General features: G+C 38.8%; 2 protein-coding genes and 1 pseudogene across 3 annotated transcripts; 2 read left to right on the top strand and 1 right to left on the bottom strand.

Moving 5' to 3' along the window:
- The first annotated feature begins 986 nt into the window (after positions 1-986).
- LOC131335902 (pentatricopeptide repeat-containing protein At1g08070, chloroplastic-like) lies at positions 987-3,183 on the top strand. The gene has a single exon (XM_058371459.1). It carries the CDS (start codon positions 1,057-1,059, stop codon positions 3,124-3,126), a length of 2,070 nt encoding a protein of 689 aa, XP_058227442.1. The 5' UTR covers positions 987-1,056; the 3' UTR covers positions 3,127-3,183.
- Positions 3,184-15,263: 12,080 nt separating this feature from the next.
- On the top strand, positions 15,264-17,586 carry LOC131335903 (pentatricopeptide repeat-containing protein At1g08070, chloroplastic-like; annotated as a pseudogene).
- A 494-nt stretch (positions 17,587-18,080) lies between these two features.
- LOC131335904 (serine/threonine-protein kinase STY13-like) lies at positions 18,081-24,003 on the bottom strand. 2 transcript variants are annotated; one of them, XM_058371461.1, is made up of 6 exons: positions 23,009-24,003; positions 22,453-22,585; positions 22,143-22,338; positions 19,184-19,308; positions 18,924-19,082; positions 18,081-18,668 (listed from the first exon to the last, which is right to left on the bottom strand). In XM_058371461.1, exons 1-6 carry the CDS (start codon positions 23,137-23,139, stop codon positions 18,354-18,356), a joined length of 1,059 nt encoding a protein of 352 aa, XP_058227444.1. In that variant the 5' UTR covers positions 23,140-24,003; the 3' UTR covers positions 18,081-18,353. The 2 variants fall into 2 exon arrangements, with proteins under 2 accessions (XP_058227444.1, XP_058227443.1); XM_058371460.1 differs by having other exon boundaries at positions 22,143-22,585; positions 23,009-23,960.
- Between the last annotated feature and the right edge of the window lie 3,017 nt (positions 24,004-27,020).

The following is a 27,020-nucleotide window of genomic DNA, read 5'->3' as shown; positions in this document are numbered from 1 at the left end:
TCCCCCGGCGAGCTAGTATCATCAGACATGCTAGAAGGGTAGTATTAGAGAATAACTGTGATCTGTAAATGTTAAAAAGAAAGGTAAGTGATGGAGAAGAGAGGGTGACAGTGGACGAGAGGAGAGAGGGAAGGGGGGAAAGGAGATAACACCACTCCGCCGCCAAGGCTAAACGGAGACTGAACTTGCAGAGCAAGACGAAACCTCTCCTAGAGAGGACTTTTTATGATAGTCATCATTCATAATATGAAAACACCAAACATGCCTGAAGTGTGCTCAAATTCTTAGAATGTGCTAAAGTGTGCTCAAACTGATCCGAATACAAACACATATAGCTTATCAATTTAAAGTACGGTATGTTTCAAAACCTTTTTGTGGTAATGTTTTTGAAGTACCCAAATAGAGATTGGATCCTCTCCGATCTCTTTGTGATTGAATGATCAAGTCTGACCATTTGCAAGCTCTTTTCAAGTCAATGATTTAGATAGTTCACTTTTTAGATTTTATCCAGAACATACATCACACCCAAAATTATGTTAATCAGATATCATCTGATTCTTTTCAAAACACAATTTTTACTTTTATTTTTGAGAAAAATGAATCTCCATCCAATGTTACAATGCTTTTGGAATTCATTTTTCCTGAAAAAAATGTGTTTGTGGAAACATATTCAACATGATATAAGTGAACATGAACTTTGAAAGTGGTTATTCTATTCAACAAGGTCTAAAATATGAATGATCCTTGTCACTGGGCTCAGCTCGTAAAGTGCCAGTAAATGGGTCCGATTGAATTGTCCGGTTCCAAGAGATAGGAGATAGGAGATGATCCATTTCCAACCGAATAAAGCGTAGAATCACAACCAAATAAAGCGTAGGATTTGGGGAAAATGACAGTCAATGACGTATTTTGATAATTAATACCTATCAACAAATGTCTTTGACAGATATTAATTATCAAAACTTTGTCGTGGACCGTCATTTTCCCTAGGATTTGCCCTTACAAATTTCAAATCCTTGAGAGTGAGAGTCTACTCCGCTCACAGGCCACAACCAAATGGCCTTAACTGCTCCAACCGCAATCACCCAGTTCCCAGATAACCCTAAAACCCTAATCCTCAAACAATGCAAGAACATCAAAGACCTCAACCAAATCCACGCTCACCTCATCAAAACCCGCCTCATCCACAACCCGAGAGTGGCCGAAAACCTCCTCGAATCCGCCGCCATACTCATCCCAAAACTACCTATGGACTATCCTATCTCCATCTTCAAAAAACTCGAAGAACCCGATTCGGCTGCTTATAATCTCATGATCAGGTTCTTCACATTGAAGCAATCACCCAATGAAGCCATTCTTTTGTTCAACGAAATGCGCGAAAGATCGGTTCATCCCGATGAATTCACCTTCCCCTGCATTTTGAAAGCTTGTTCTAAGCTACATGCTTTGAAAGAGGGAGAGCAAATCCATGCCCTGATTATGAAATATGGATTTGCGTTTGATGGGTTTGCGGTGAATGCTTTGCTTGGTTTGTTTGCTAGTTGTGGCAAAGTAGAGGTTGCCCGCCACTTGTTTGATGGAATGCCTGAGAGGAGTGTTGTCACATGGAATTCGATGTTTTCAGGGTACACTGGGAGTGGTTGTTGGGAAGAGGTTGTGGGGTTGTTTCGGAAAATGCTGGAAATGGAAGTTGGGTTTGATGAGGTTACGTTGTTTTGTGTTTTGAAAGCCTGTGGAAGGTTGGCTGAAATTGAACTGGGTGAGTGGATCCATGAGTACGTGGAGGCAAATGGGTTAAAGGGAAATCCCTCTTTGGTCACCTCGCTCGTGGATATGTATTCAAAGTGCGGTCATGTGGATACAGCTCGAAGGCTATTTGATGAGATGCCTCGAAGGGATTTTGTTGCATGGAGTGCTATGATATCCGGATATGGCCAAGCAAGCCGACATAGAGAGGCACTTGAACTGGTTCACGTGATGCAAAAAACCAATATAGAGCCCACTGAGGTGACTATGGTTAGCATACTTTTTTCTTGTGCTGTTCTTGGAGCTCTAGAAACGGGCAAATGGGTGCATTCTTATGTAATGAAGAAGAGGATGAAGCTCACGGTCACTCTTGGAACTGCGCTGATGGATTTGTATCTGAAATGCGGGTCCGTTGGCAGTGCAATCGAAGTGTTTAGAAACATGCCTTCAAAGAATGTCTTCTCTTGGACAGTGTTAATTCAAGGCCTTGCAAATAATGGACAAGGGAAAAAGGCTATTGGGTTCTTCCATGCAATGGTGGAAAGGAACATTGCACCGAACAATGTAACTTTCGTGGCTGTTCTTTGTGCTTGTAGCCATGCAGGTTTGGTGGATGAGGGTAGGGGATTCTTTGTTAGTATGAGTAGAGATTTTGGTATTGAACCGATGATTGAGCATTATGGTTGCATGGTTGATATCCTTGGTAGAGCAGGCTGCATAGAAGAGGCTTATGAGTTTATAAACAACATGCCCATCCAACCCAATGCAGTTATTTGGAGAACATTGTTGGCTTCGTGCAGAGTTTATAAAAACGTTGAAATTGGTGAAAGGTCGCTCAAAAATGTGGTCAGATTGGAGTCTGCGCATAGCGGTGATTACATACTTCTGTCAAATATTTATGCTTCTGTGGGTAGGTTAGAGGATGCGGTAAGAGCGAGGAATCAGATCAAAGAGAAAGGAATAAAGAAAATGCCAGGCTGTAGTGTGATTGAGATGGATGGAATCATTCATGAGTTTTTTTCTGAAGACAATATACACCCTGATTCGGAAGAGGTTTATAATGCAACTGAAAACATGATGAAGAAGATCAAATTGGCTGGATATGTGCCCAACACCACGGGGGCAAGGCTAGATGCAGAGGAAGATGACAAGGAATCTTCAATATCTCACCATAGTGAGAAGCTGGCAATTGCCTTTGGCCTTATTCGGACTTCTCCAGGTACTACAATCAGAATAACGAAAAATCTCAGAGTGTGTATGGACTGTCACAACGCTACGAAGATGATATCGAAGGTTTTTGATAGAGAAATTGTTGTTAGGGATAGAAACCGTTTTCACCATTTCAAGGACGGGTCTTGTTCGTGTAACGATTACTGGTGAACCCTTCGCAGCCTGTCATATATATTGATATATGCAAGTGAATTCGTTTTATATTTATATATAGGTATATCCTTCACATAAATTAGACATGAAAGGATGTTTAGATCCTCATTCCAACGTGAGTCCGAAATTAAAGCCAGGTATTGTGGAAGGTCATCCAAGCTAGGTCGCATGTTCTGAATAGGAAAAAAGACATTTTAGTGTAGCTTTTTCGAACTTGGTTTACTTTTTACATGAATTTTACGATTACTTCTTGACAATAAAAAAATAAAAAAATCCTGGTAGTGTGTTTTTCCTAACATGGTCCAGATGTTATTCTGTCATTGTTTTCCTCATCAAGATCACCGAGAAATATTGAAATTTTTTTTGTTTAAATCTCAGATTTGTAGAGAACAAAATTAGATAAGAAAGTAAGATAAAATCTTGTCTTTAAGTTACTCATTTTTGGTCTCAAACAAAATTCATTACCATTTCGATTTTTGTATAGATGAGGAGAATGAATGAGAAATACGTACTGGAGTAGTAAATATCTGGTCCAGCAAAAGAATGTACACCAACGATAAAGAAAACACAAAAAAATGTCTGAATTTTCAGTATTGCTTCTATTACTTTTGCATTTGAACAATGAAATTAATTTTATACTTACGATATGTTAATAGAGAAAATTACCTTTAAGGATAGAAAAGTGCATGTTATTAATACTAGTACAATACGTGTTAATATAAAGAAAGGGTAGGTCAATACAATTTGAACTATAATTAGTGAGGGTGTAATGGTCTTTTTAGTTATCGAATTTAACATCGCTAGTGCATTATTAACCTTAGCAAAGTTCTATGAGCACGTAGAGATTTAACTTAGAATAATACAATGCCGTTACTGACATAAATAAACTTCTAAATGCGAATGAATGACTCGAGCAAAGATTTATCCATGAATCAATAACTTTTCTTGTTTCATATTTTATTTACTTTTTTTGAATTCCTATATAAATTATTTATTATTCCTCGTATATTCCGTGAATAATTCTTATAAATAAAAACTCAAAGGTGTGGGTTGTATACGAACTTAACAAGAAGGGATTTATTCTCCAAGCTCGCATCCATTCTCATTGTCAACCAAAAAAATAATAATAATGGAATCACACTAAACGTTTATATCTATCACTCACTTTGAGCTCTAAGATTAGTACGCGCAAGCTGCTATCGATGTCCAGTTATACAAAAAAAAAAAAAAAAAAACTCTATCAATTAAAATACGTATGTTTCAAACTTTTAACCACATTTTGTAGGGTTGAGAAAGAAGAATCATCAAACCGTGAAGTCAGTCCAAGCTGAATGGTTTAGTTTGATTTTGTAGTGGTGTAGTTTGGTCTCGGTGTTAGGGCTTGTTTGATAATTTAAATTCAGCATTTAAAACTGAATCAATTAAGTAATAAGTAATTCAGTAGGTTTGATAACCACATTTTACATTGCTTAACAAATTAAGTACCAACTTAAAATATAGTCCAAAAAGTTGAAAAAAATTAAGTAGCTTTGAGCTACTTAATTTTGACTGAATTTTTATATATTTACATTCAACTATCAAACTACCACCACAACCACTCAAACCAACACCTCCACCATTCCACCACCACCATTACCACCACCTCCACCACTCCACCACCATCACCACCACCACTACACCACCACACCACCACCACTACCCCTCCACCACCACTCCTCCACCACCACCACCACCACTCCACCACTACCACCACCCCCACATCACCACCACCAACTCCACCACTCCACCACCATCACCACTTCCTCCACTACTACCACCACCACCAGCTTCACCACTCCACCACGACCGCTCCACCAACACCACCATCATCATTACACCACCACCACCGCTCCTACCACCATTTCACCACCACCACCACCACCACCTACACCACTCCACCACCACCACTTCCACTTCTCCACCACCACCACCACATCACCACCACCACTCCACCACCACCACCACCATTCCACCACAACCATCACCACTACTATCACTACACCACCACCACCGCTCCTACCACCACTTCACCACCTCCACCGCCATCATCACCACTACCATCACTACACTACCACCACCACCACTCCAACACACCACACCACTCCTCCACCACCACCACTACCAGCACTACACCACCGCTCCACCACCACCACCACCACTACCAGCACTACACCACCGCTCCTACCACCGCTCCTACCACCACCACCTCCACCAGCACTACACCACCGCTCCTACCACCACCACGACCACCTCCACTACCAGCACTACACCACCGCTCCTACCACCACCTCCACCATTACTAGAAGTATATTATGACTGTTAGTAAATTAAGAGAGAATTGGAACAAAATTAATTCATCATTTTTTTAATTCAGTACTTAATATATTTATCAAACAACTTTTTAGCTTAAAATTTTCAACATTCAGTCTCCAGTACTTAATTTTTCAGCTTTCAGTTTTCAGTTTTATCAAACAGCCCCTTAGTATATTAAAAACCAAATTTAATAGTTTGGTTTGTCTATTTACGTTAAGGGCAAATTTCACTTACCTCCCCTGAGGTTTCTGACAATTACAGACACCTCTCCTCAAGTTACTGAAATTGCACTTACCTCCCCTCTGGTTTAGCTGTCGGCTGCAGTTCAGCCCATCCGTTTGTTTGACGTAACGGAAAAGCAATAAAGGTGATGATGTCAGCATAAAGACATTTTTCCATGACAAATCTACCCTTGGCTCAACTTTGAGAAATTATTCGTTGCCCCAAGGGCAACACGTGGAATTTGCCAGGTGGTGCCGTGCCTCCCACCAATAAAAATTTGCCCCACTGACACACGCTTCTTCTCTCTTCGGACACAGCTTTCTCTCTAAAATCAAGTGTTCCAAATTACAATCCGTTTGAATGGGTGAGAAGATTTTATTTTATTTATCATTTAATTCTAAAGGGTCACAATTAAATTTTGACTATAGGGCTCTCGTTAATTAACCCTAAGAAATCGTAGAATCAAATATCTCTTAGGACTAACCAACGAGAGCCTTAGAGTCAAAATTTAATTATGACCTTTTAGAATTAAATGATCAGAAAAATAAAATCTTCTCACCCATTCAAATGAATTGAAATTTGGAACACTTAATTTTTCAACCTGCAGTTTATATATTAAAAAATATGGTTAAAAAATTAAGTGTTCTAAATATCAATTCGTTTGAACCGATAGAAAGATTTTAGTTTTCTGATCATTTTATTCTAAAAGGTCATAATTAAATTTTGACAATAGGGCTCTCGTTGATTAACCCTAAGAAAATCGTTGAATCAAATATCTCTTAGGACTTACCAACAAGAGTCCTATAGTCAAAATTTAATTATGACCCTTTAGAATTAAATGATCAGAAACATAAAATCTTCCCACCCATTCAAACGGATTGAAATTCGAAACACTTAATTTATTTTCGTTAAATTTGGTTAAGTGTTCCAAATTTCAATCTGTTTGAATGGGTGAGAAGATTTTATTTTTTTTATCATTTAATTCTAAAAGGTCATAATTAAATTTTGACTCTAGGGCTCTCATTGGTTAGTCCTAAGAGATATTTGATTCTACGATTTTCTTAGAGTTAATCAACGAGAGCCCTATAGTCAAAATTTAATTATGACCATTTAGAATAAATGATTAGAAAACTAAAATCTTTCTATCGGTTCAAACGAATTGAAATTTGGAACACTTAATTTTTTAACCATATTTTTTAATATATAAACTGCAGATTGAAAAATTAAGTGTTCCAAATTTCAATCCATTTGAATGGGTGAGAAGATTTTTTTTTTCTGATCATTTAATTCTAAAGGGTCATAATTAAATTTTGACTCTAAGGCTCTCGTTGGTTAGTCCTAAGAGATATTTGATTCTACAATTTCTTAGGGTTAATTAACGAGAGCCCTATAGTCAAAATTTAATTATGACCATTTAGAATTAAATGATAAATAAAATAAAATCTTCTCACCCATTCAAACGGATTGTAATTTGGAACACTTGATTTTAGAGAGAAAGTTGTGTCCAGAGAGAAAAGAAGCGTGTGTCAATGGGGCAAAAACAAGAGTTCTGAAAAAAGAATGGGCTGAAACAGAGTTTTCTACGAAAAGTTATAAGCGAAACAAAAATAGTCCAAAAACGATTCAAAGGCTCGTTTGGAGGCCCAAACGGTCTCAAAAAGCTAAAAAACACGCGGCACATGTAAACTTTTCCCTTACACATCACAACCCTACACTTCACGTGGTGGGTAGGTAGCTGAAACACTGTATACTTTTCCCTTTTATTTTTTGCATTTTCTTTATTCTTCCTTCTTCTTTTATCCGGCTTTCTTTATTCAGTATAAGACCATGGGCAAATAAGTATTTTTGCTTCCCCCGTTAGGTTCTGTAACGCCCCGAATTTTGGGTACGTTAAGAAGACAATTTATTGATAAAAATCTATAACGCCCTGAATTTTGGGTACGTTAAGAAGACAATTTATTGATACAATCAAATGGAGTCTGGCTCTTATTACAACAACTACTCTCACAAGAGTTCAATATTTTACACCAATGGAGGGGGATTCTAGGGTTCCTAACTACAGCTCCTCAGCTCCTCTATTCTTGCCAGCTCCTCAGCTCCAAAGCCTCCACGGTGATCTGCTAACCCTGATTATCTACAAAATCTGACACATTATACCAGCGTCGCCACCGATATAATATGTCAGGGTCACCAAAAGGCAACACCGTGAGCTACAAAGCTCAGCAGAGTAATCCCATACCCGCTAACCCATAACTTATAAACAAGCTATAATACAACATCAATTTCCACATGATAAGTATATACACAGTTAATCAATGACACATCCACATTCATTAATCAACTATCGTTGGTGTCCAAGATTTCAGAGTTTCTCCTACGCGACTCATCGTAGACCGTGTCAACATTTTCATTTACAAAACAACCTTTCAAAAATCATTTGTTTACACAAAACATTTGCATTGGCTCCGTACCGCGGATAACCAAGCTACACACTTTCAAAATCATTTGCATTGGCTCCGTACCGCGGATAACCAAGCTACACACCCAACCTTTTTAAAATCATTAGCATTGGCTCCATACCGCAGATAACCAAGCCACACACTTTACAAAATCGTTTGCATTGGCTCCGTACCGCGGATAACCAAGCTACACACCCAACCTTTTTAAAATCATTAGCATTGGCTCCATACCGCAGATAACCAAGCCACACACTTTACAAAATCATTTGCATTGGCTCCGTACCGCGGATAACCAAGCTACACACCCAACCTTGGTTCCGCCGCGCCGGGTTCCCATTGGCACACAAAAATATTTGCATTGGCTCCGTACCGCGGATAACCAAGCATACACACCCAACCTTGGTTCCGCCGCGCCGGGTTCCCATTGGCACACAAAAATATTTGCATTGGCTCCGTACCGCGGATAACCAAGCTACACACACCCTACCTCGGTTCCGCCGCGCCGGGTTCCCGAGTATCCTCACAATGGTTCCGCCGCGCCGGGTTCCCATTGGCACACAAAAATATTTGCATTGGCTCCGTACCGCGGATAACCAAGCATACACACACCCTACCTCGGTTCCGCCGCGCCGGGTTCCCGAGTATCCTCACAATGGTTCCGCCGCGCCGGGTTCCCATTGGCACACAAAAATATTTGCATTGGCTCCGTACCGCGGATAACCAAGCATACACACCCAACCTTGGTTCCGCCGCGCCGGGTTCCCAAGTATCCTCACAATGGTTCCGCCGCGCCGGGTTCCCATTGGCACACAAAAATATTTGCATTAGCTCCGTACCGCGGATAACCAAGCTACACACACCCTACCTTGGTTCCGCCGCGCCGGGTTCCCAAGTATCCTCACAATGGTTCCGCCGCGCCGGGTTCCCATTGGCACACAAAAATATTTGCATTGGCTCCGTACCGCGGATAACCAAGCTACACACACCCTACCTCGGTTCCGCCGCGCCGGGTTCCCGAGTATCCTCACAATGGTTCCGCCGCGCCGGGTTCCCATTGGCACACAACCTCACAATGGTTCCGTTTTTCCCGGATCCCATTGGAACACACACAAAACACACACCACACAATGGGCTACCATGTCCGGCCACATTGTGGTTTTCACAATCCACGCAATGGGCTTCCAAGTCCGGCCACATTATGAGTTTTCATACACAACGGGCTACCAAGTCCGGCCACGTTGCGGTTTTCATAACAGTTCAACCTTTTCAAACGTTTCTTTTACACACGACTCACATAATGTCTCCCAAAATCGGTCATTATGTAGTTTCAAAAATATTTCCTTCCTCGGAAAACATTTCTTTTAATTAACCACACCCTAGGTGTCATGTTTCTATTTTCTCGGTTATCGTGTCTCGTTTACATACAAAGACTCCGCGGTAGGACAAACGTAAGCAAGAATCATCCTAACAAGATCATCCAATTCTATATTACTATTCACGCTCAATCATTATTTATAGCATAACGCCACATGTACGGACGCCTTTGGAGTGTATCACTTATGCTTTATTCAAAGCACAACGCCACATGTACGGACGTCTTTGGAGTGAAATCACTTATGCTTTATCACATACCACAAGTAATACAAGCAATTCATGTACGCATACTCATAACTATCTTAAAGATCAAAATACGAATACTTCTAATTCAAACGATAAGTACGTAAATAAAGATAACCTACTTTATATCATACGGTTCTATACGTAGAGTTAGGGTCAAGGGGTTCTACATTATACTTTCCAACATACAGTTCTACGTTATACGTTGAGTTAGTGGACGAGGGACTCTACCTTACTTCTTGGCGATAGTCGGCTACGGAAAGTACGTCGGTGGTCGGACGGAGTAACTTCCTACGGTGGTCTCCGGTAGCTTCGAAAGAGAAAGGTTTCTCTCGAAACTTCTACTTGACTAACACTACTACTACTTTTGGATCGATAGGGTGGTCGAGTGGCGGTTTAGTGGCGGCTTAGGTTGAGTTTCTCGAAGAACACAAGAACACTCAAGAACAAAGGAAGAACTAACAAGAACAAAGAAAGAAACAAAGAATTCTAGAGAGAAGGAAGAGCAAAGCTTGAAGGTGTGAGTTGAATGAGAAACATGGGGTGCTATTTATAGGCAAAACCTTAGCTGTCCCCCTCTCTCTATGGCCGGCCCTCTCTCTCTCTGTATCTCCCATGGATTTTGCTCCATCAAGTCATCAAATCAACCTTTCAACCAAGTCATAGCTTGTCCAATCTAAATCTTAGGTGTAAGGCTATGTAATCAACTAAGATCTTAGGCTTTTTAGGTAGTCATAACCTAGGTTTAGCTTGTAGTCAAGGTCTAAGGCTAATAAAAGCTAGGATTATGTCATAAAGGTCCATCATAGGTTGTCATTAGGCATAAAAAGACTAAGGCCTAATATGGTAGCTTGCAAGGCTAGTTTAGTCCTTGGATTGAACTATGGGAGATTTGTTGGAAGGATAGGAGACAAGGGGTACAAGATTTGTCTTGAACAAATCCTAGAAGTACAAATGGAAGTTAAGTTTGGTTAGGAAAGAAAGATTCACCAAGGATTGGAGAAAGATCAAGGAAGGATCATGGAAGTACAACAAAATCTCTCCCTCTCTCTCTCCTATCTCTCTCTCCTCTCCCTCTCTCTCGGCCTCTCTCTCCTCTCTCCCTCTCTCGGCCTCTCTCTCCTCTCAAGTACACTCACACACACACACACACACACACACACACACATATATATATATATATATATATATATATATATATATATATATAAACAAGGAAGAATAAGAAAGTACAAGATTCACAAAATCAAATATCAAATAAAGAATTACAATTTAGGCACATGTTGATTAAATAAATAAACTAGGGTACTTTGTAATCTAGGTAGATCACACTTCCCAATAAATTAATCCAATTGGGTACAAAACCCCAATATAAAATAATATAGGAGTACTTAGGAAAAAGATTTGGGCTTTTACCCAATGGATAATAAATCCCCTAACTTTTATTGTCCAATGGACAATAGCTACAAGGAAAACTTTTATATTAAAATAATCGAGGAGTACTTTTTAAAGTATGTGACAAAAGCCCTATATTAAATATGGGTGTGGTACCAAGTACCCCAATTAAATAAAAATGCTAGGATTCTCCCCATTAAAATAATAATAAAGTACAAGTCAAATCAACTTTATTTGGAAGGTTCACTAGTCACATCGGTACTTTGTTTTGGTCAAAAGAGTTATTACCCAATGGTTACTAACTTCCCTAATGGTTATTACCCAATGGATAATGATTTCCCTTGCGGTTAATAACCATTGGACAAAAGAGTACAAGTACCTTTCATTAAAATAATATTTAAAAAAAAAGACTACATGTACTTTTTGGAATAAAAAGTTTATTATCCAATGGACAAAAATTACCCTTGTGGTTATTAACCAATGGATAATGGAGGGGTGGAAGAATCCCCAATAAATAAAGCATACAAGTACTAGCACATGTTTTATAAACCATTAAAATACTATATTTTGTACTTTACCAAAATATTTAAATGGGGGGCCTATTGTCCAATGGACAAAGATTACCCTAACCATCATGGACCAATGGGCAAAGGCAAAAGGTTCAAAAGGTTCATCTAGTAACTAGGTAAGTCGGTTGCTTGGTTCCTCCAAGTAGTCGGTTGGAAATTAACCAAATTGGCCAAGTAGGGTTTCTAGTTGAGACCAAAATCTAACTACAACGAATTTTACAAGAAAACATATAGTCACTCAAAAGAAAATAAGTAAATTAAATAAAATTCAAATTTTTAACGAAATTTTTATAGACCAAAATTCAGGGTCGTTACAGGTTCTGTTACCTGTTAACCCTGACAAGGGAGGTAAGTGCAATTTCAGTAACCTGAGGGGAGGTGTCTGTAATTGTCAGAAACCTCAGGGGAGGTAAGTGAAATTTGCCCTTACGTTAATGATTTCGATTCCAAACAGATCTAAGCTATTAGCCATATGTGGGGGCAAGCCATACTCAATTAACCTAAGAGCATCTCCAAGAGAACCTTTAAATAAAGTCCCCTTTGGCTTAAGTAGCTAGTAAAGACTTCATTTTGGCACCCCAAGAGACTCTATTCTCCGGACTTTGAGTTGGTATCGTGCTGCACACCTTCGAGCCATCGGATAATGCATTCGACGGCTCGGATCTCATTTCTGCAATCAACGATTAAGAGTCGTTCATTGTTGAGATGAAATCAGAACTGTCAGATACACAATCTGGCGGCTCGGAGGTGCGTAGCACGGTGCTACGCACATCACTGCACAGCACCATCCCTAGTTGCTATTCTCCACTATCTTTTTTTACCTTGGGCTATTTTCCACATTTTAATGAATCCATGCTCGCCCCTAAAGTTATTTCCCTTTTTTTTAGATAACCAAATAAAGACTAGGAATGGACCAATGTAAGCAAGTGAGACTCCCTTGTGGCAAAACGAAATTTTGTTGAGTAAAGAATTGTTGTTTAATAAAGGGAAAATTTCACTCAGATCCCCTGAGGTATCTGACAATGACAGAAAGTACCTCTAAGTTTTCAAAAATGATAGAAACCTCCCCTATTTCACAGTTTGGGTTTCATTCCGTTAGTTCCGTTAGTAAAGTGGACGGAAAATGTACAGAAAATGAAATCTTCAATTTTATTTAGTTCTACAGCTATCTTAGGGCTCTCATTGAAAGTCCTAGAGCTAAAAATTAATTATGACCATTTAGGATAAAATAATTAAAAAAATAAAATCTTCGTACCGATTCAAACGAATTAAAATTTGGAGCATTTAAAATTTTGCTCTTTATTAGATTTTAGGGCTTTCAATGAAGAGCAAATACTTAAAGTGCTCCAATTTTCAATCCATTTGAATCGGTGCGAAAATCTTATTTTTCTGATTATTTTATCCTAAAGTGCAATAATTAATTTTTAGTTCTAAGATTTTCAATGAGAGACTTAAGATAGCCGTAGAACTAAACGAAGAGGAGATACTTAAGTGCTCCAATTTTTAATTCGTTTGAATCGGTGCAAAGATTTTTATTTTTTATCATTTTATCCTAAATGGTTATAGTTAATTTTTGGCTTCAAAGCTTTCAATGAGAGCCCTAAGAGAGCCATAGAACCAAATGAAGAGAAGATACTTAAGTGCTCTAATTTTTAATCCGTTTGAATCGGTGCAAAGATCTTATTTTTCTGATCATTTTATCCAAAAGGGTCATAATTAATTTTTTGCTCTAGGACGTTCAATAAGAGCCCTAAGATAGCTGTAGAACTAAATAAAATTGAAAATTTCATTTTCCGTACGTTTTCCGTCCATTTCACTAACGGAACTAACGGAATGAAACTCAAACTGTGAAATAGGGGAGGTTTCTATCATTTTTGAAAACTGAGAGGTACTTTATGTCATTGTCAGATACCTCAGGAGGTCTGAGTGAAATTTGCCCTTTAATAAAATATATCATTCGTCCCGATTTGTTTGTCTCATATTTTACTTATACAAATTCTAAATTAACTGTCCAATTTCAAAATCATTAGATTCTTATATAAATTTTCAAATCAATAAACCAGTCTTTAAATTGAAAACTCGAGATTGAACAAACAGAAAATTATATGTTGAGACAACAAAATATAAATAATTAAATATATAAATCATCCCTTTAGCAAGGCCACAACAAAGAGAATAAATTCCCTCCGCCAGAGGAGGAAATGTGGCCTTTTCCTCCAAACTAATAACTTCCTGCCATGTCATCGAAAGTACAAACCCAATGGATTACGTGCTGTGCTTAACTTGGGTTACTTCTCCAAGCCAAAACTTAATCCTTAAAGGTTTCAAGAATTACCAACATGCACACCCTATTATTGGAAAATTGCTGCTATGTGAGTTTCGGAGGAAATTTGTTTCTCCCATGCAAAATTAAGTGTTCTAAATTTCAATCCATTTGAACCGGTGAAATTTTTTTAATTTTTTGATTATTTTATTTTAAATGGCCATAATTAAATTTTGACTATAAAGCTCACGTTAATTAGCCCTAAAAAAGTCATAGAACTAAATATCTCTTAGGGCTAACCAACGAGAGTTTTAAAGCCAAAAATTAATTATGACCCTTTAGGATAAAATGATCAGAGAAATATGATTTTTTTACCGATTCAAACAAATTGAAAATTAGAGCACTTAGTTTTTTAACTATATTTTTTAATATATAATTGTAGGTTGAAAAAAAGTGTTCCAAATTTCAATCCGTTTGGATGGGTGAAAAGATTTTATTTCTCTGATCATTTTATCCTAAAGGGTCAGAATTAGTTTTTGGCTTTAGGGCTCTCGTTGGTTAGCCCTAAGAGATATTTGGTTCTACGACTTTTTTAGGGCTAATCAACGAGAGTCCTAGAGTCAAAATTTAATTATGACCATTAAGAATTAAATGATCAGAAAAATAAAATCTTCCCACTCATTCAAATGGATTGAAATTTGGAACAATTAATTTTTTAACCTACAGTTATATATTAAAAAATATGGTTAAAAAATTATGTGCTATAATTTTCAATCCGCTTGAACCGGTACAAAAATCCTATTTCTCTAATCATTTTAACCTAAATGGTCATAATTAATTTTTGGCTTTAAGGCTTTCATTGGTTAGCCCTAAGAAATATTTGGTTCTACGGCTTTCTTAGTGCTAAATCAACAAGCGCCCTATAGTCAAAATTTAATTATGATCATTTAGGATAAAATGAACAGAAAATTAAATTTTTTTTCAATTTAAACATATTGAAATTTGGAACACTGAATTTTGCATGCGAGAAACAAATTTCCTCCGAAACTCACAGATGAGCAATTTATCAATAATAGGGTGTTGTGGCACGTGGGTAATTCTTGAAACCTTTAGGGATTAAGTTTTGGCTTGGAGAAGTAAGTTAAGCACAACACGTAATCCATTGGGTTTGTACTATCGATGACGTGGCAGGAAGTTATTAGTTTGGAGGAAAAGGCCACATTTCCTCCTCTGGCGGAGGGAATTTATTCTCCACAACAAATGCCCTTCTCTCTTTCCCTCGTCCCAGCTAAAACCCTAACTGCTCCGACTACCATCCCCCAGTTCCCAGAGAACACTAGAATAATTCTTGAACAATGCAAGACCATCAAAGACCTCAACCAAATCCACGCCCATCTCATCAAAACCCGCCTTATCCACAACAGGAGAATGGCCAGAAACCTCCTCGAATCCGCAGCCATACTTATTCCAGATATACCCATGGACTATCCTATCTCCATCTTCGAAAAACTCTAAGAACCCGATTCGGCATCTTATAATCTCATGATCAGAGGCTTCACATTGAAGAAATCACCCAATGAAGCAATTCTTTTGTTCAACGAAATGTGCGAAAGATCGGTTCGACCCGATGAATTCACCTTCCCATGTATTTTGAAAGCTTGTGCAAGGCTACATGCTTTGAAGGAGGGAGAGCAAATCCATGCCCTGGTTATGAAATATGGACTTGGGTCCAATGGGTTTGTGTTGAATGCCTTGATTGGTTTGTATGCGGGTTGTGGTGAAGTAGACGTTGCCCGCCACATGTTTGATGGAATGAATGAGAGGAGTGTTTCTGCGTGGAGTTGGATAGTTGCAGGGTACTATGAGATTCGCTGTTGGGAAGAGGTCGTGGGGTTTTTTAGGAAAATGCTGGCAATGGAAGTTGGGTTTAATAAGGTCACGTTGGGTTGTGTTTTGACGGCCTGCGGAAGGTTAAATGACGTAGAAGTGGGTGAGTGGATCCATGAGTACGTGGAGGCAAATGGGTTAAAGGGAAATCCCACTCTGGTCACCTCCCTCGTGGATATGTATTCAAAGTGCGGTCGTGTGGATACAGCACGAAGGCTATTTGATGAGATGCCTCGAAGGGATGTTGTCACGTGGAATGCGATGATCTCCGGTTATAGCCAAGCAAGCCGACATAAAGAGGCACTTGAACTGTTCCACGAGATGCAAAAGGCTGATGTAGAGCCTGATGCGGGGACGATGGTTCCCATACTTTCTTCTTGTGCAGTCCTCGGAGCTCTAGAAACCGGCAAATGGGTGCATTCTTATGTAATGAAGAAGAGGATGCAGCTCACTGTTACTCTTGGAACTGCACTTATGGATTCATATCTAAAATGCGGGTCCGTGGCCAATGCAATCGAAGTGTTCAGAAAATGCCTTCAAAAGATGTCTTCTCTTGGGCAGTGTTAATTCAAGGCCTTTCATATAATGGACAAGGGAGAAAGGCTATTGAGTTCTTCAATTTGATGGTGGAAGAGAACATTGCACCGAACAATGTAACTTTCGTGGCTGTTCTTTGTGCATGTAGGCATGCAGGTTTGGTGGATGAGGGTATTGGATTCTTTGTTAGTATGAGTAGAGATTTTGGTATTGAGCCGATGATTGAGCATTATGGTTGCATGGTTGATATCCTTGGTAGAGCAGGCTTCATAGAGGAGGCTTATCAGTTTATAAACATCATGCCCATCCAACCCAACGCAATTATTTGGAGAACATTGTTGGCTTCATGCAGAGTTCATAAAAATGTGGAAATTGGTGAAGAATCGCTAAAAAATGTGGTCAGATTGGAGCCTATGGATAGTGGTGATTACATAATTCTGTCAAATATTTATGCTTCTGTGGGTAGGTTGGAGGATGCATTAAGAGTGAGAAATCAGTTGAAAGAGAAAGGGATTAAGCAAATGCCAAGTTGTAGTGTGATTGAGATGGATGGAGTCATTCATGAGTTTTTTTCTTAAGACAATATCCACCCTGATTCGGATGAGGTTTATAATTCAACTGAAAACATGACGAAGAAGATCAAGCTGGCTGGATATGCGCCCAGCACCACAGGGGCAAGCCTAGAGGCAGAGGAAGATGACGAGGAATCTTCAATATCTCACCATAGTGAGAAGCTGGCAATTGCTTTTGGCCTTATTCGGACTTCTCCGGGTACTATAATCAGAATAACAAAAAATGTCAGAGTGTGTATGGACTGTCACAATGCTTCGAAACTGCTTCCACCATTTCAAGGATGGGTCTTGTTCGTGTAATGATTATTGGTGAACCCTTCGCAGTCTGTCATGTACTGTAATGTTTTGAGGGATGTAGCCTTTTAGCGGTTAAGGTTATTTAGCAAAAGAAAGCTTGGCATGATTATCTAGTTTGATTTGTACTTACGTTTGGATGTCTAGAATAAAGAGACGAATGCAAAGGAAGTTCATTTGCTTTGGTACGTCGGGGACAATTTGTTCACCTAAAGTATTGAGACTGGCATCCATGATTGATTGACATATTTTAAGTGCGGTGGAACCGCTAGATCACCCATCAGTTTGTATTTTCTACATTTACCGTATAATTCATCTTAAATTTTATTCTTCAACTGAAACCCTTAAAGCTTTTTTCCCCTTCTGGTTTTGGCATCTCTAAACACTTTTCAATTTTTTAATTCAGCAGTGTAGAGGTAGCTTTACTGATGAATGTAGTAGTACTTCAATCTGTTGAGATACGGCGAGAAATGAAGATTGGAAAGTTCTAGCATGATGGGGTCAAAGAATTTCATGGAGGATTTGTATGTGAAGCACCTCTATGTTACTGCACACACACACCCACAAACACACCCCCTCCCCCCCCAGAGAGAGAGAGAGAGAGAGACATTTTGTTTGGTTCCCGTCACTGGTCACAAAGGTTCCTGTGGAGGTGGTTCTTGCAGGTCAGGATGTGTAAATGGGTTCGGGTGTTCCCATCTTTCTGGTCTTTTCGTGCACTGGAACTCAACACCCATCTAACAAGCTCCAATCCAACAGAACAACAAAAAGGCAACCTCAAAAGTACAGAGTAGAAATTATTTGATTATAGAACCATGCCATTAGAACTAAGGTCCTACAACTGATTTAATTTGGAGAAACAAGACTGCAAGCATCTCATCTCGCAAATTGAAGTGAATAAAAGAAAAAGAACGTGGTAATTTTACATTTAACGTGTTACCAAAAAGTACATGCGGACTAAAGCCTATTTTTGCACCGAGCTTCATTTGCAGTACTAGTATACCCCTTGGGTGGACAGAACCTCTCCATCTCCCAACTCTCATTTGTCATTGAACAGTTAATAGCACTGGCTGAAGCATAAGAAGATACCTTTTGGTTTGTTTTCCATCTCTCCTCTGGGGGTATCCCCAGAGTTATTACATAGAGCAATCAAAGAGCTTGTGCCTGGAGATTCTGGAGGCAAGACTGCATTCTCAGACATGAAAACACGGGAAGGGATCATGGGCTCGGGAGGCGAGATGATCGAAAGATAATGTAGGAGCATCTGTACTATTTGGCTGAAGTTGGGGCGAGCATTTGGATCCTCATTCCAACATGAATCCAAAATTAAAGCCAGGTCTTGCGGGAGGTCATCCAAGCTAGGTCGTGTGTTCTGAATAGAAAAAAAGACATGAGTTCACAATAGATAGAAGAAGACTCGGTAGAACTTTCCTGTATTAGATCGACCCAAGAAGAAATTATGGATGTATCTGGATTAAGGAATGGTCAAGGAAAAGGAAATAAAAATTTAGATTGATCTAGCCGTTTGTGAGCTGCTAGATCCTTTCCCTTATTTCCTTTTTGTTTTCCAAATTCTCTATCCAAATACAGCATAGTAATGTTGCAGGGAAATGAGGAAGATTACTACCTTAAAGGCAGCTGCATATGCTGCTTGCAGATTTGACATGCCTTCAAATGGCAACTTGTTGTGTAAGAGCTCCCACAGCACAATGGCAAAGCTATATGCATCTACTTTATGGTTGTAGTGCTTCTTCTCTCCATGCCTCAAGGTAACAGTGCTGTACAACTATCACCATACAACAAGCCAAGTATGTACATAGTGGTCACACACACATATACCAAAGAGCAGCAGATTGGAGAGAGGATTATGTAGTCTCAATGAAATACCTCAGGTGCCATCCATCGGTACGTCCCTGTTTCAGCAGTCATCATCTCCGTTAATGACTCTTCTCTTGCTAAACCAAAATCCACGAGCTTAACTGTTTTTTGGTCTGCTGTCAAGATCAAGTTTTCTGCAATAATATGTTCAATCTTCGGTGTCAGTACTTTCTCCCTTTTATGTAAAGCATTATATTTTCCTCAGTCGAAACTCCAAGGAAAAGGATAGAGGTGCCTTTATTCGTACATTATTTCCCAACAACAACGCCATTTCTGTTATGTAGACAATAGAAATACCATAAAATATGTTGAAAGATGGGAACAAGATAATTCAAGCCAGAATGGAGAGGGAACCGTTAGGATTTTGATGGGGCAAACCAAACTAGAGCACAAAATGGCATTTTAGTCCTCCCTTTATTGAAGTACTAGCTTACTTTGCAGATGAGTACTGCATGTAGTTGGAAAACGTTCCATAACATCACCATAATGTGGTCTGAACACGATTATGAGTCCACTGTTGATAATCTATTCTCATATAGAAAGGAAATCTCCCTTTTGTTTTGAACATTTTTGTGAAGCTGTGTCACACAAGTGATTTTCTAAATAAAAAAAGTTCTGAGAACTAGTATACTTTTGATGTAGCATAAATTACCTGTTGGGTAAAAAATTTACAAGGAACACTATCACATGCTAGGCCCTGCCCAAAGAGTTTTCAGGAATCAAAATTCTCATCGGAGGGCTCAGCAATCCTAATCCTACATAAAGTGTCAAGATACAGATACATATGCTCCCGTGAGGCCGTTCTAGCTTTCCATAAGCAGGAGTGCCAATAGGGATTATTTTGTGATCGGAAAGCTTGTTCAGCAAAACCGTGAACAATAGTACAGACATGACGTGAAGCGGAGATGTTCCATGTTCCTCTTATAACATCTAGATTTCAGGAATCTTAACAACTTGAGACATAAAAGCATGTAAACCATCACTTTGTACCCTCAAGACAGAACCAAATGGCAACCAGCCAACCACTGCCCAAGAATTTTAATCACCAGATCTCTGAACCAAACCCATACACATAATGATGGAAGTCTGCGACTCTGCATTCTAATTAGGCAGAAATCATCATTTCATCTGACTATTAGCTTTAAAATACTTTGACAAAGGAACACCAAAGTTTCTTCACTAAATAACGTTCCATAACTTCCAAACAGTTTGTATTTTCATAACCATGCTTCAGCACATTATTCTTTTACCTATAAAACTAGGAGAAAAGAGACTCTACAAATTTGGAGTCCAAAGGATCAGGAGCTGAGGGGCGAGCGAAATGGCCCAGGGCCTCTACAAATTTCCAGTAAATAGCACAGGTGCGCTAGATTTTGCTTCTTAATCCTCCAAGGTAAAGAAACTACTCAACCCCAAAATTCTAGTAAGGTGGCCCTTGCAAGGACCATAAGACCTTCAACACTCACACTAGCCTTCCTCTTTCGTATGTTTAGATAGGAAAATTAAGTCCACTTCTCTTTTGCTATGGCATACTTGTAAGAAGCCTGTGGTGTACGTGCAAGACTCGAACCAAGTAATTAAGTAACAGTTGGAGAACCAAAGATAGAAATAATCAACAGAATTGAACCAACATCTAGAGAAATAAAATCTCCCATTTTCAGAAATACAGACTCTTGCACTAGGTATTCAGACTAAATGCTATCCAACACCCTGACTCATGTGCAACTGCACGTACCCTGCACGTGGATATGTGAAGTCCCAAAATTATGTGAATAACTCACTACTTGGTTTAACTAGGCTTGTTCCCAACCCTGTCAAAGTGAAGTGGTGAATTCAAATAGTAAGGTGATTCAAGAGGAATAGAATATCAGCACAACATATGGTTATGTCAATACGTAAATATGGCACGGCCTATGCTGTATCCCAGGTTAAGGACACAAGAAAGAACGCTCAATGCAGAAAGAAAGAAAAACAGCACTACGTACTAGATCTTGCTCCAAAACCCAATCACTACTGCAAATATATCCTCATTCACAAAACGCCTTCAGACTTATGGATTTAGTAATCTTCATATTCTTTTTGGGGAAGCCTATAGATAATTACTTACTCATTCAACTAAATTATGGTCCAAAAGCGAAGTAATGTTTTCTTCAACAGCAAGCTTATGAAGATACAGAACAATCTGTAATAAAAAGAATTGCATTCACTCCTTGGATGTTTTCCTCGTGACTCATGCACCAAGTATCCAAAATGTACCAAACCCTAAAAATTTGTTGACCTCTTTGGCAAAAGGTTCTACCTAAGGTTGGACTGCCTACGAATATTGGCCCACCGATAACAAAAGAATCGGCAATTACCAAAGGTTTAAAGTGTGTATACTTGCAAGGACTAGGAATATGAGACATGAGAAAAGAAAGATTTCAAACCCAGAAAAAATATTTCCATTCAACTGTAGTTACTCTGAAGGGCCATATTGTGCAAGATAAATTCTTATCATATGACAAATTCTATCCAGTAGGAATGGTGACCAGGGGTGATCACTTCTAACTGAAATGGCAAGAGTTATGCACAAATACAAGAACCAAAAGCAGCGCATTAATGGCCTAGAGAGGAATTGATGGCTGAAAACTTGTGCTTGTGAATTAAAGAAGTTTAGGCTACCAAATTGTTGGAAACCAAGCTGGAAAATCGTGTTAACAACCCCAAACATGTAGGTCACTAAATAAATAAATGATTGGTGCATAATAAGTAAGGAAACGCCCACGGCATATATCATGACCAGAAATTTGGAAAGTGCGTCCTCTAAACAAGGTGTGTAGCCATAACAATTCGATAATGATTCAATTACATGAAGATTCGAACACCCCTTATCTTTCTGCGGGTTATATCTGCTTCAGACTTCAGTCATAAACTACGTAGACAACTTTTCAATATGCAGTAAAGTACAAATTTCAACTGTAAGAATTACCGGGCTTTAGATCGCGATGTATGATCCCATGAGAGTGCAAACACTCAACCGCACGAGCAATGTCAAGTGCAAAACCAACTGCAACACGTGTATCCAAGCACCTCGGACGCATGTTCAGCAAATATTTACGCAATGTGCCCCCCAATAAGAGCTCAGTGACTATCACCATCACAGGCTTGTTGCACGCACCAATAAACTGTTGCACAACAATGGAATAATCATCATCAGATGATATAACTACGTTGTTGCAATCAAATGCATGAAAGATCCAGCAGTGAACAATCGTAACAAGCTCAGAATCACAACCCACCTTTGCCAAGTTTTTATGTTGAACTCTGGATAACATGGCGACCTCCCTTGCAAAACGTCCTTCCCTCTTAGCAATTTCCTCCTGCGTATCTCCTCTATGAACAATTTTAACAGCGACACTATGATTCCTATATCTGAGGGAAAGCCAATAAATCAAATTGTGAGACAACTGCACGAAAACTAGACAAAAAACCTGTCAATGGAAATCCTGTCCCCAATCAGTAATACACCACTTTGAAGGACATATTCCCAACATTATTCATCAGGAAATCAGGCTCTAAATGCCCATAAAATGAAATCTAAATCCCCAAGGAACAGAAACCTAATTGACCCAATTAAAGATTGGGAATGCAGCACAAACAAAGATAGGGCTTCTGTATCCTTGCATAGTGAACACCAGAATTGGAAACCTGAAGTTTAACAAATAATAAATCCAAATACAGTAATGGTATTGCTATCCATAACTGACATGACCTAAGAAAATGAAAAAGCAAAACATAGTTTTTGGTAAGTTAAAATAAACCTGAAATTAACAAAGTCGAAGTATTAGGGCTTACTTTCCCTCGTAGACTTTGGCATGAGCTCCCTCTCCAATCCTTGGCCCAACAAATAGATACTTGGGATCAATTAGCCACTTGGCATCTAACCTAAACTCATCAATAGAGTAAAACCCATCTCCAGATTCCATCTTTATATGACAGGAAAGAGATCACAATCAAATTCACAAACAAACCCTAGTACCCATAAAGATCATTCACAGTAAAAACATCTGATTCAGAATTCTTAAAACAAATTGAATAGCTTTAATCACTCTCTAGGGTAAATGGATAAGCTGACATTTTTAAGGCAGAACTATAAAAGGACAGGCCATGTACTCTCTTGTACTGGTACAATGGTAAGCTACCCAACACAACCACTTCTCAAAATTATGACCCAGAGATCAAAACTAGCAGTGGAGGAGGCAGAAGCATGAAGCCCCACATGCTCTGGAGAGAGAGAGAGAGAGAGAGAGAGAGAGAGAGAGAGAGAGAGACGAAATAGCTCAAAGCCCAAGAAAGGTGAGTTGATAAATTTATTGGGGTCAGAGCCAAATCCCCAGAAAGGTGAACACAGGAAAGGGAACCAATCAGCAGCAAAAACTCTGAATAAGTTTTTTTTTGAACTGAACAAGACCTGAAATTTGAAGATCAAGAAATTCCAAGAAAAATCAGCCCAACCCTTTTTGGAGTTTTTTTTGTTTTTTTGATCGGTCTTTTTGGAGTTGTATTGAACAAGTGATGGGTCTGGGTTTATTTTAATCTCCGAATTCGGGAACCCACTCTTGATCTGCAGACAAAATAATTGAAGGGATTCAGTTTCTGTTTCTAGAGAGAGATGGGGGAGGAGAGAGAGATATTTGAGATGAATAGGAGTATAATTGAACTCAATAAAGATTGTGGGAGCCATATAAATAGTAATGAGATGCACATGGTAAACTGATATTGTCAACATGGGGGAGGGGTACTTGAGGACAAATCCCACTCCCACTTGTTTAAAGAAGAGAAGAGAAATGCCTTGGACAAGTTCCTACCCTTTTCCTACTTGTATTTATTTTCTCTTCTCAAAAAAGTCTTCAACTAAAAGCCTTAACCCTATCTTTCTAGGTATATCCACCTTCTGAATAAGTTAGCAGACTCATTTTGCGGTTTGACCTTTTGAAAGGTTATCTTGTTTTTTAAGGGTAGCCCTAATCTCTGTTGACTTTGACAAGAGTAGTACTCAATATAAGTTAGACAGAAGATAGTGTATACCATTGAAGTTCTGAGCATTTTTGTGAAGATCGAAGAACAATATGTGGTTAAAAATATTTTCTTGAAATGTTTTTGAATCACGTTTGTTCTTTCGTTTCCTTTTCTATATTGAGAAAATATAAAATTAAATGACAAATGAATTTTTCATCCTATTTTCCTTTTTAATTGTAGAATAATTCTAGAAAATTGATTTTTGCATTCTACTTTTAGTCATTGAAACTCTACTTTTTGTCTTTTTCCTATTTGAAGTTACAACAATACTCTTTAAAATAGATGAACACTAACAAAATAAAGAATAATTTGGTAATTGATTACACATGGGATAAAGACAAAAAATGGAGTGCCAATGATTAAATGTGAAGTGCCAAAATCAATTTTTATAATCCTAGATTGGGTCTAAAAACTATCGAGCCTATCAACACGAATAGTAATACACTAATATTGTGTGTAGATGTGGATAGTTCTGGTGACTGGTGAGGTCAACATTATAACTCTTCCTCCATCCAAAGGCACAGGATTTATTTCTTTTCGTTAACTAGTTACCATTAGGAGGAGGGTATTTTTTTTAGAGTCGTGCTATTTGCACCGACACTAACCTACCGACGGTGTACCGACGGCCGCGCGCGGTACACTTTTGGTCGGTACACATAGGATTTCTGTTTTTTTTACATAGATATCTAGCTTACTTCTAAAGTGACGAGAAAGGAGTACTGCTAAGTGGCATATGAGTGGGAAAAGTCTAAAGGCCATCAACTACCACACTAAGCACTAGTACTTTTGGCGAAAATCGAACCCTCACATTTCATGTGTAAGAGGTAAGAAAGTGTCATTGAACATTTGAACTACAAATCCGTTGGCTAGAAGAGGGGCATATGAAAAGAAAAAGTTGCAACTCATAATGTGAGCATCTCATCTGACTAGACGAACTCTAGCATAAATAACTGTCTTATAATTTTTTTTTTTTTACGTGACTGTCTTATAATTTGAGTGGAGTGATTTTTGTACTCTCCTAATTGTTAACTGCACTCTCAAAGGGAGTGAAAAATCAATTCCGTATTGATTTTTGTATTTCTGTTAAAGGTACAGTTAATCGTTAATAATTTGACGAGTGCAAAAATCACTCCCTAGATTTGAATGAAGAAAAAGTGGAAGTAGTATATGGACAAAAGAGAACTCCAAGAAATGCGGAAGCGGGGGGCTGCTCAGCCGCGTGCTGCTGTGACCCATTTGCGGGTCCACTCCGGTCTCGCTCCGATAATTGGAAATGTTCATTTTGTAGAGCTCGTTGAGTAAAACAATTATGCAAAAAATCAGCTTAATTGGATATCATTAAGTGCCTAATCGAAACCTTTTTATCTTGAAAAAAATGGATCCGAAACACTGGATCAAATCCATTGTAACCCATGGACCGAGAGTTATATGGGCTCCGATCAGGCACTTAATGATATTCAAATAAGTTGATTTTTTGCATAGTTGTTCTACTCGACGAGCTCTACAAAGTGAACGTTTCCGATCATCGGAGCGAGACTGGAATGGGCCCGCAAACGGGTCACAGCAGCACGCTGCTGCCCCCTTGGGGCAGCAGCCCCCCCGCTTCCAAGAAATGCAGACTCTTCTATCATCCAGCTGTTTTAGGTATTGACAAGAGAGAGCTCCCATTACAAGGACTTCAATTCTGTCCAAAAAAACACTCATAGAAGGAGAAATCACTTGTCTTATTGGAAATTCGCAAAAGACAAAGATGAAGTAAAATGGGCCTTCATATTGAAAGGCCCGTTCCAGAACGTGAATAAAAATTTATTTTTTATTCAATAATAAGATTTGTTCCACAAAATAAGAAGAAGGTACTTATTTTTTCAGAATTTATATAGGTACTAATGGGCGCCGGGGAGGGAAATCGTACCGATGGCCGCACCGGGCCGTCTCCGGCTACCGGACGGCCGATCCGAGTCGTCCAAAAATTCTATAAAAAAAAAACCAAGAGGGCCGATGCGGAAATCAACGGCATCCGAGGTGTGTAGGATGCTTGATCCGAGCACCCCTTTTTCGTGTATATGATTTCACACGAAAAAGGGCTGCTCGGATCAAGCATCCTACACACCTCAGATGCCATTGATTCCCGCGAATGCTCCCTCGGTTTTTTTTTTTTTTAGAATTTTTGGATGGCTCGGATCAGCCGTCCGGTGCCCGGAGATGGCCCGGCGCTCCATCGGTACGATTTCCCTCCTCGGCACCCATTATTCATAGCACAACTCCTTATTTTTTAAGAAGGCAATTTCAAACTCAAAAATCATATGTTTACGTAAATAATTTTCTTATCAATATAGATCTTGTTTGATAGATCTTATTAAGATCTTTAATACGGTACAAAAAAAAATTGAATTTTTTTTTCATTTACATTATTTTTGAGTTTGAAAATGTGAAATAAACTTTTTATTTGAGTTTTGTGGAATGACCCTTTTTATTTTTCTTTGAGAAGTTTCAAAATAAGTACTCATTTTTTAAGAAGGTTTCCGGAACGGGGCCTAAATCATTTGATTAAGACGTTCTTCCGTATTGCTTTTCACTTACACGAGTTTCGTCTAATTCTGGAGATCAATCTCATTGTCTACTAGCAGGGTTCCATTTTAAGTTAGAGCAAAACTCTTTATGAGGTGACCCAAATTCTGGAAATCAATTTCACTGTCTATTAGCAGAGGCTCCATTTAAAGTCAAAGCAAAACTGTATATAAAGGTAACCCAAAAGAGTTAGTAACGTATGAGAAATTTCGAACTTGAG

Source organism: Rhododendron vialii, chromosome 8a (assembly GCF_030253575.1).
Source record: "Rhododendron vialii isolate Sample 1 chromosome 8a, ASM3025357v1".
Lineage (NCBI taxonomy): Eukaryota > Viridiplantae > Streptophyta > Magnoliopsida > Ericales > Ericaceae > Rhododendron > Rhododendron vialii.
This window is presented reverse-complemented; position numbering and strand designations above follow the sequence as displayed.

Excerpts from the sequence above, each read along its gene's own strand:
- LOC131335902 (XM_058371459.1), top strand. The coding sequence starts at position 1,057 with ATGGCCTTAACTGCTCCAACCGCAATCACCCAGTTCCCAGATAACCCT.
- LOC131335904 (XM_058371460.1), bottom strand. The coding sequence starts at position 23,139 with ATGGAATCTGGAGATGGGTTTTACTCTATTGATGAGTTTAGGTTAGAT. Across the intron at positions 19,309-22,142 it reads ACATCGCGATCTAAAGCCCG|AAAACTTGATCTTGACAGCA; the intron begins GTAATTCTTACA and ends ATATTATTGCAG. Across the intron at positions 19,083-19,183 it reads ACCGATGGATGGCACCTGAG|TTGTACAGCACTGTTACCTT; the intron begins GTATTTCATTGA and ends GTATGGTGATAG.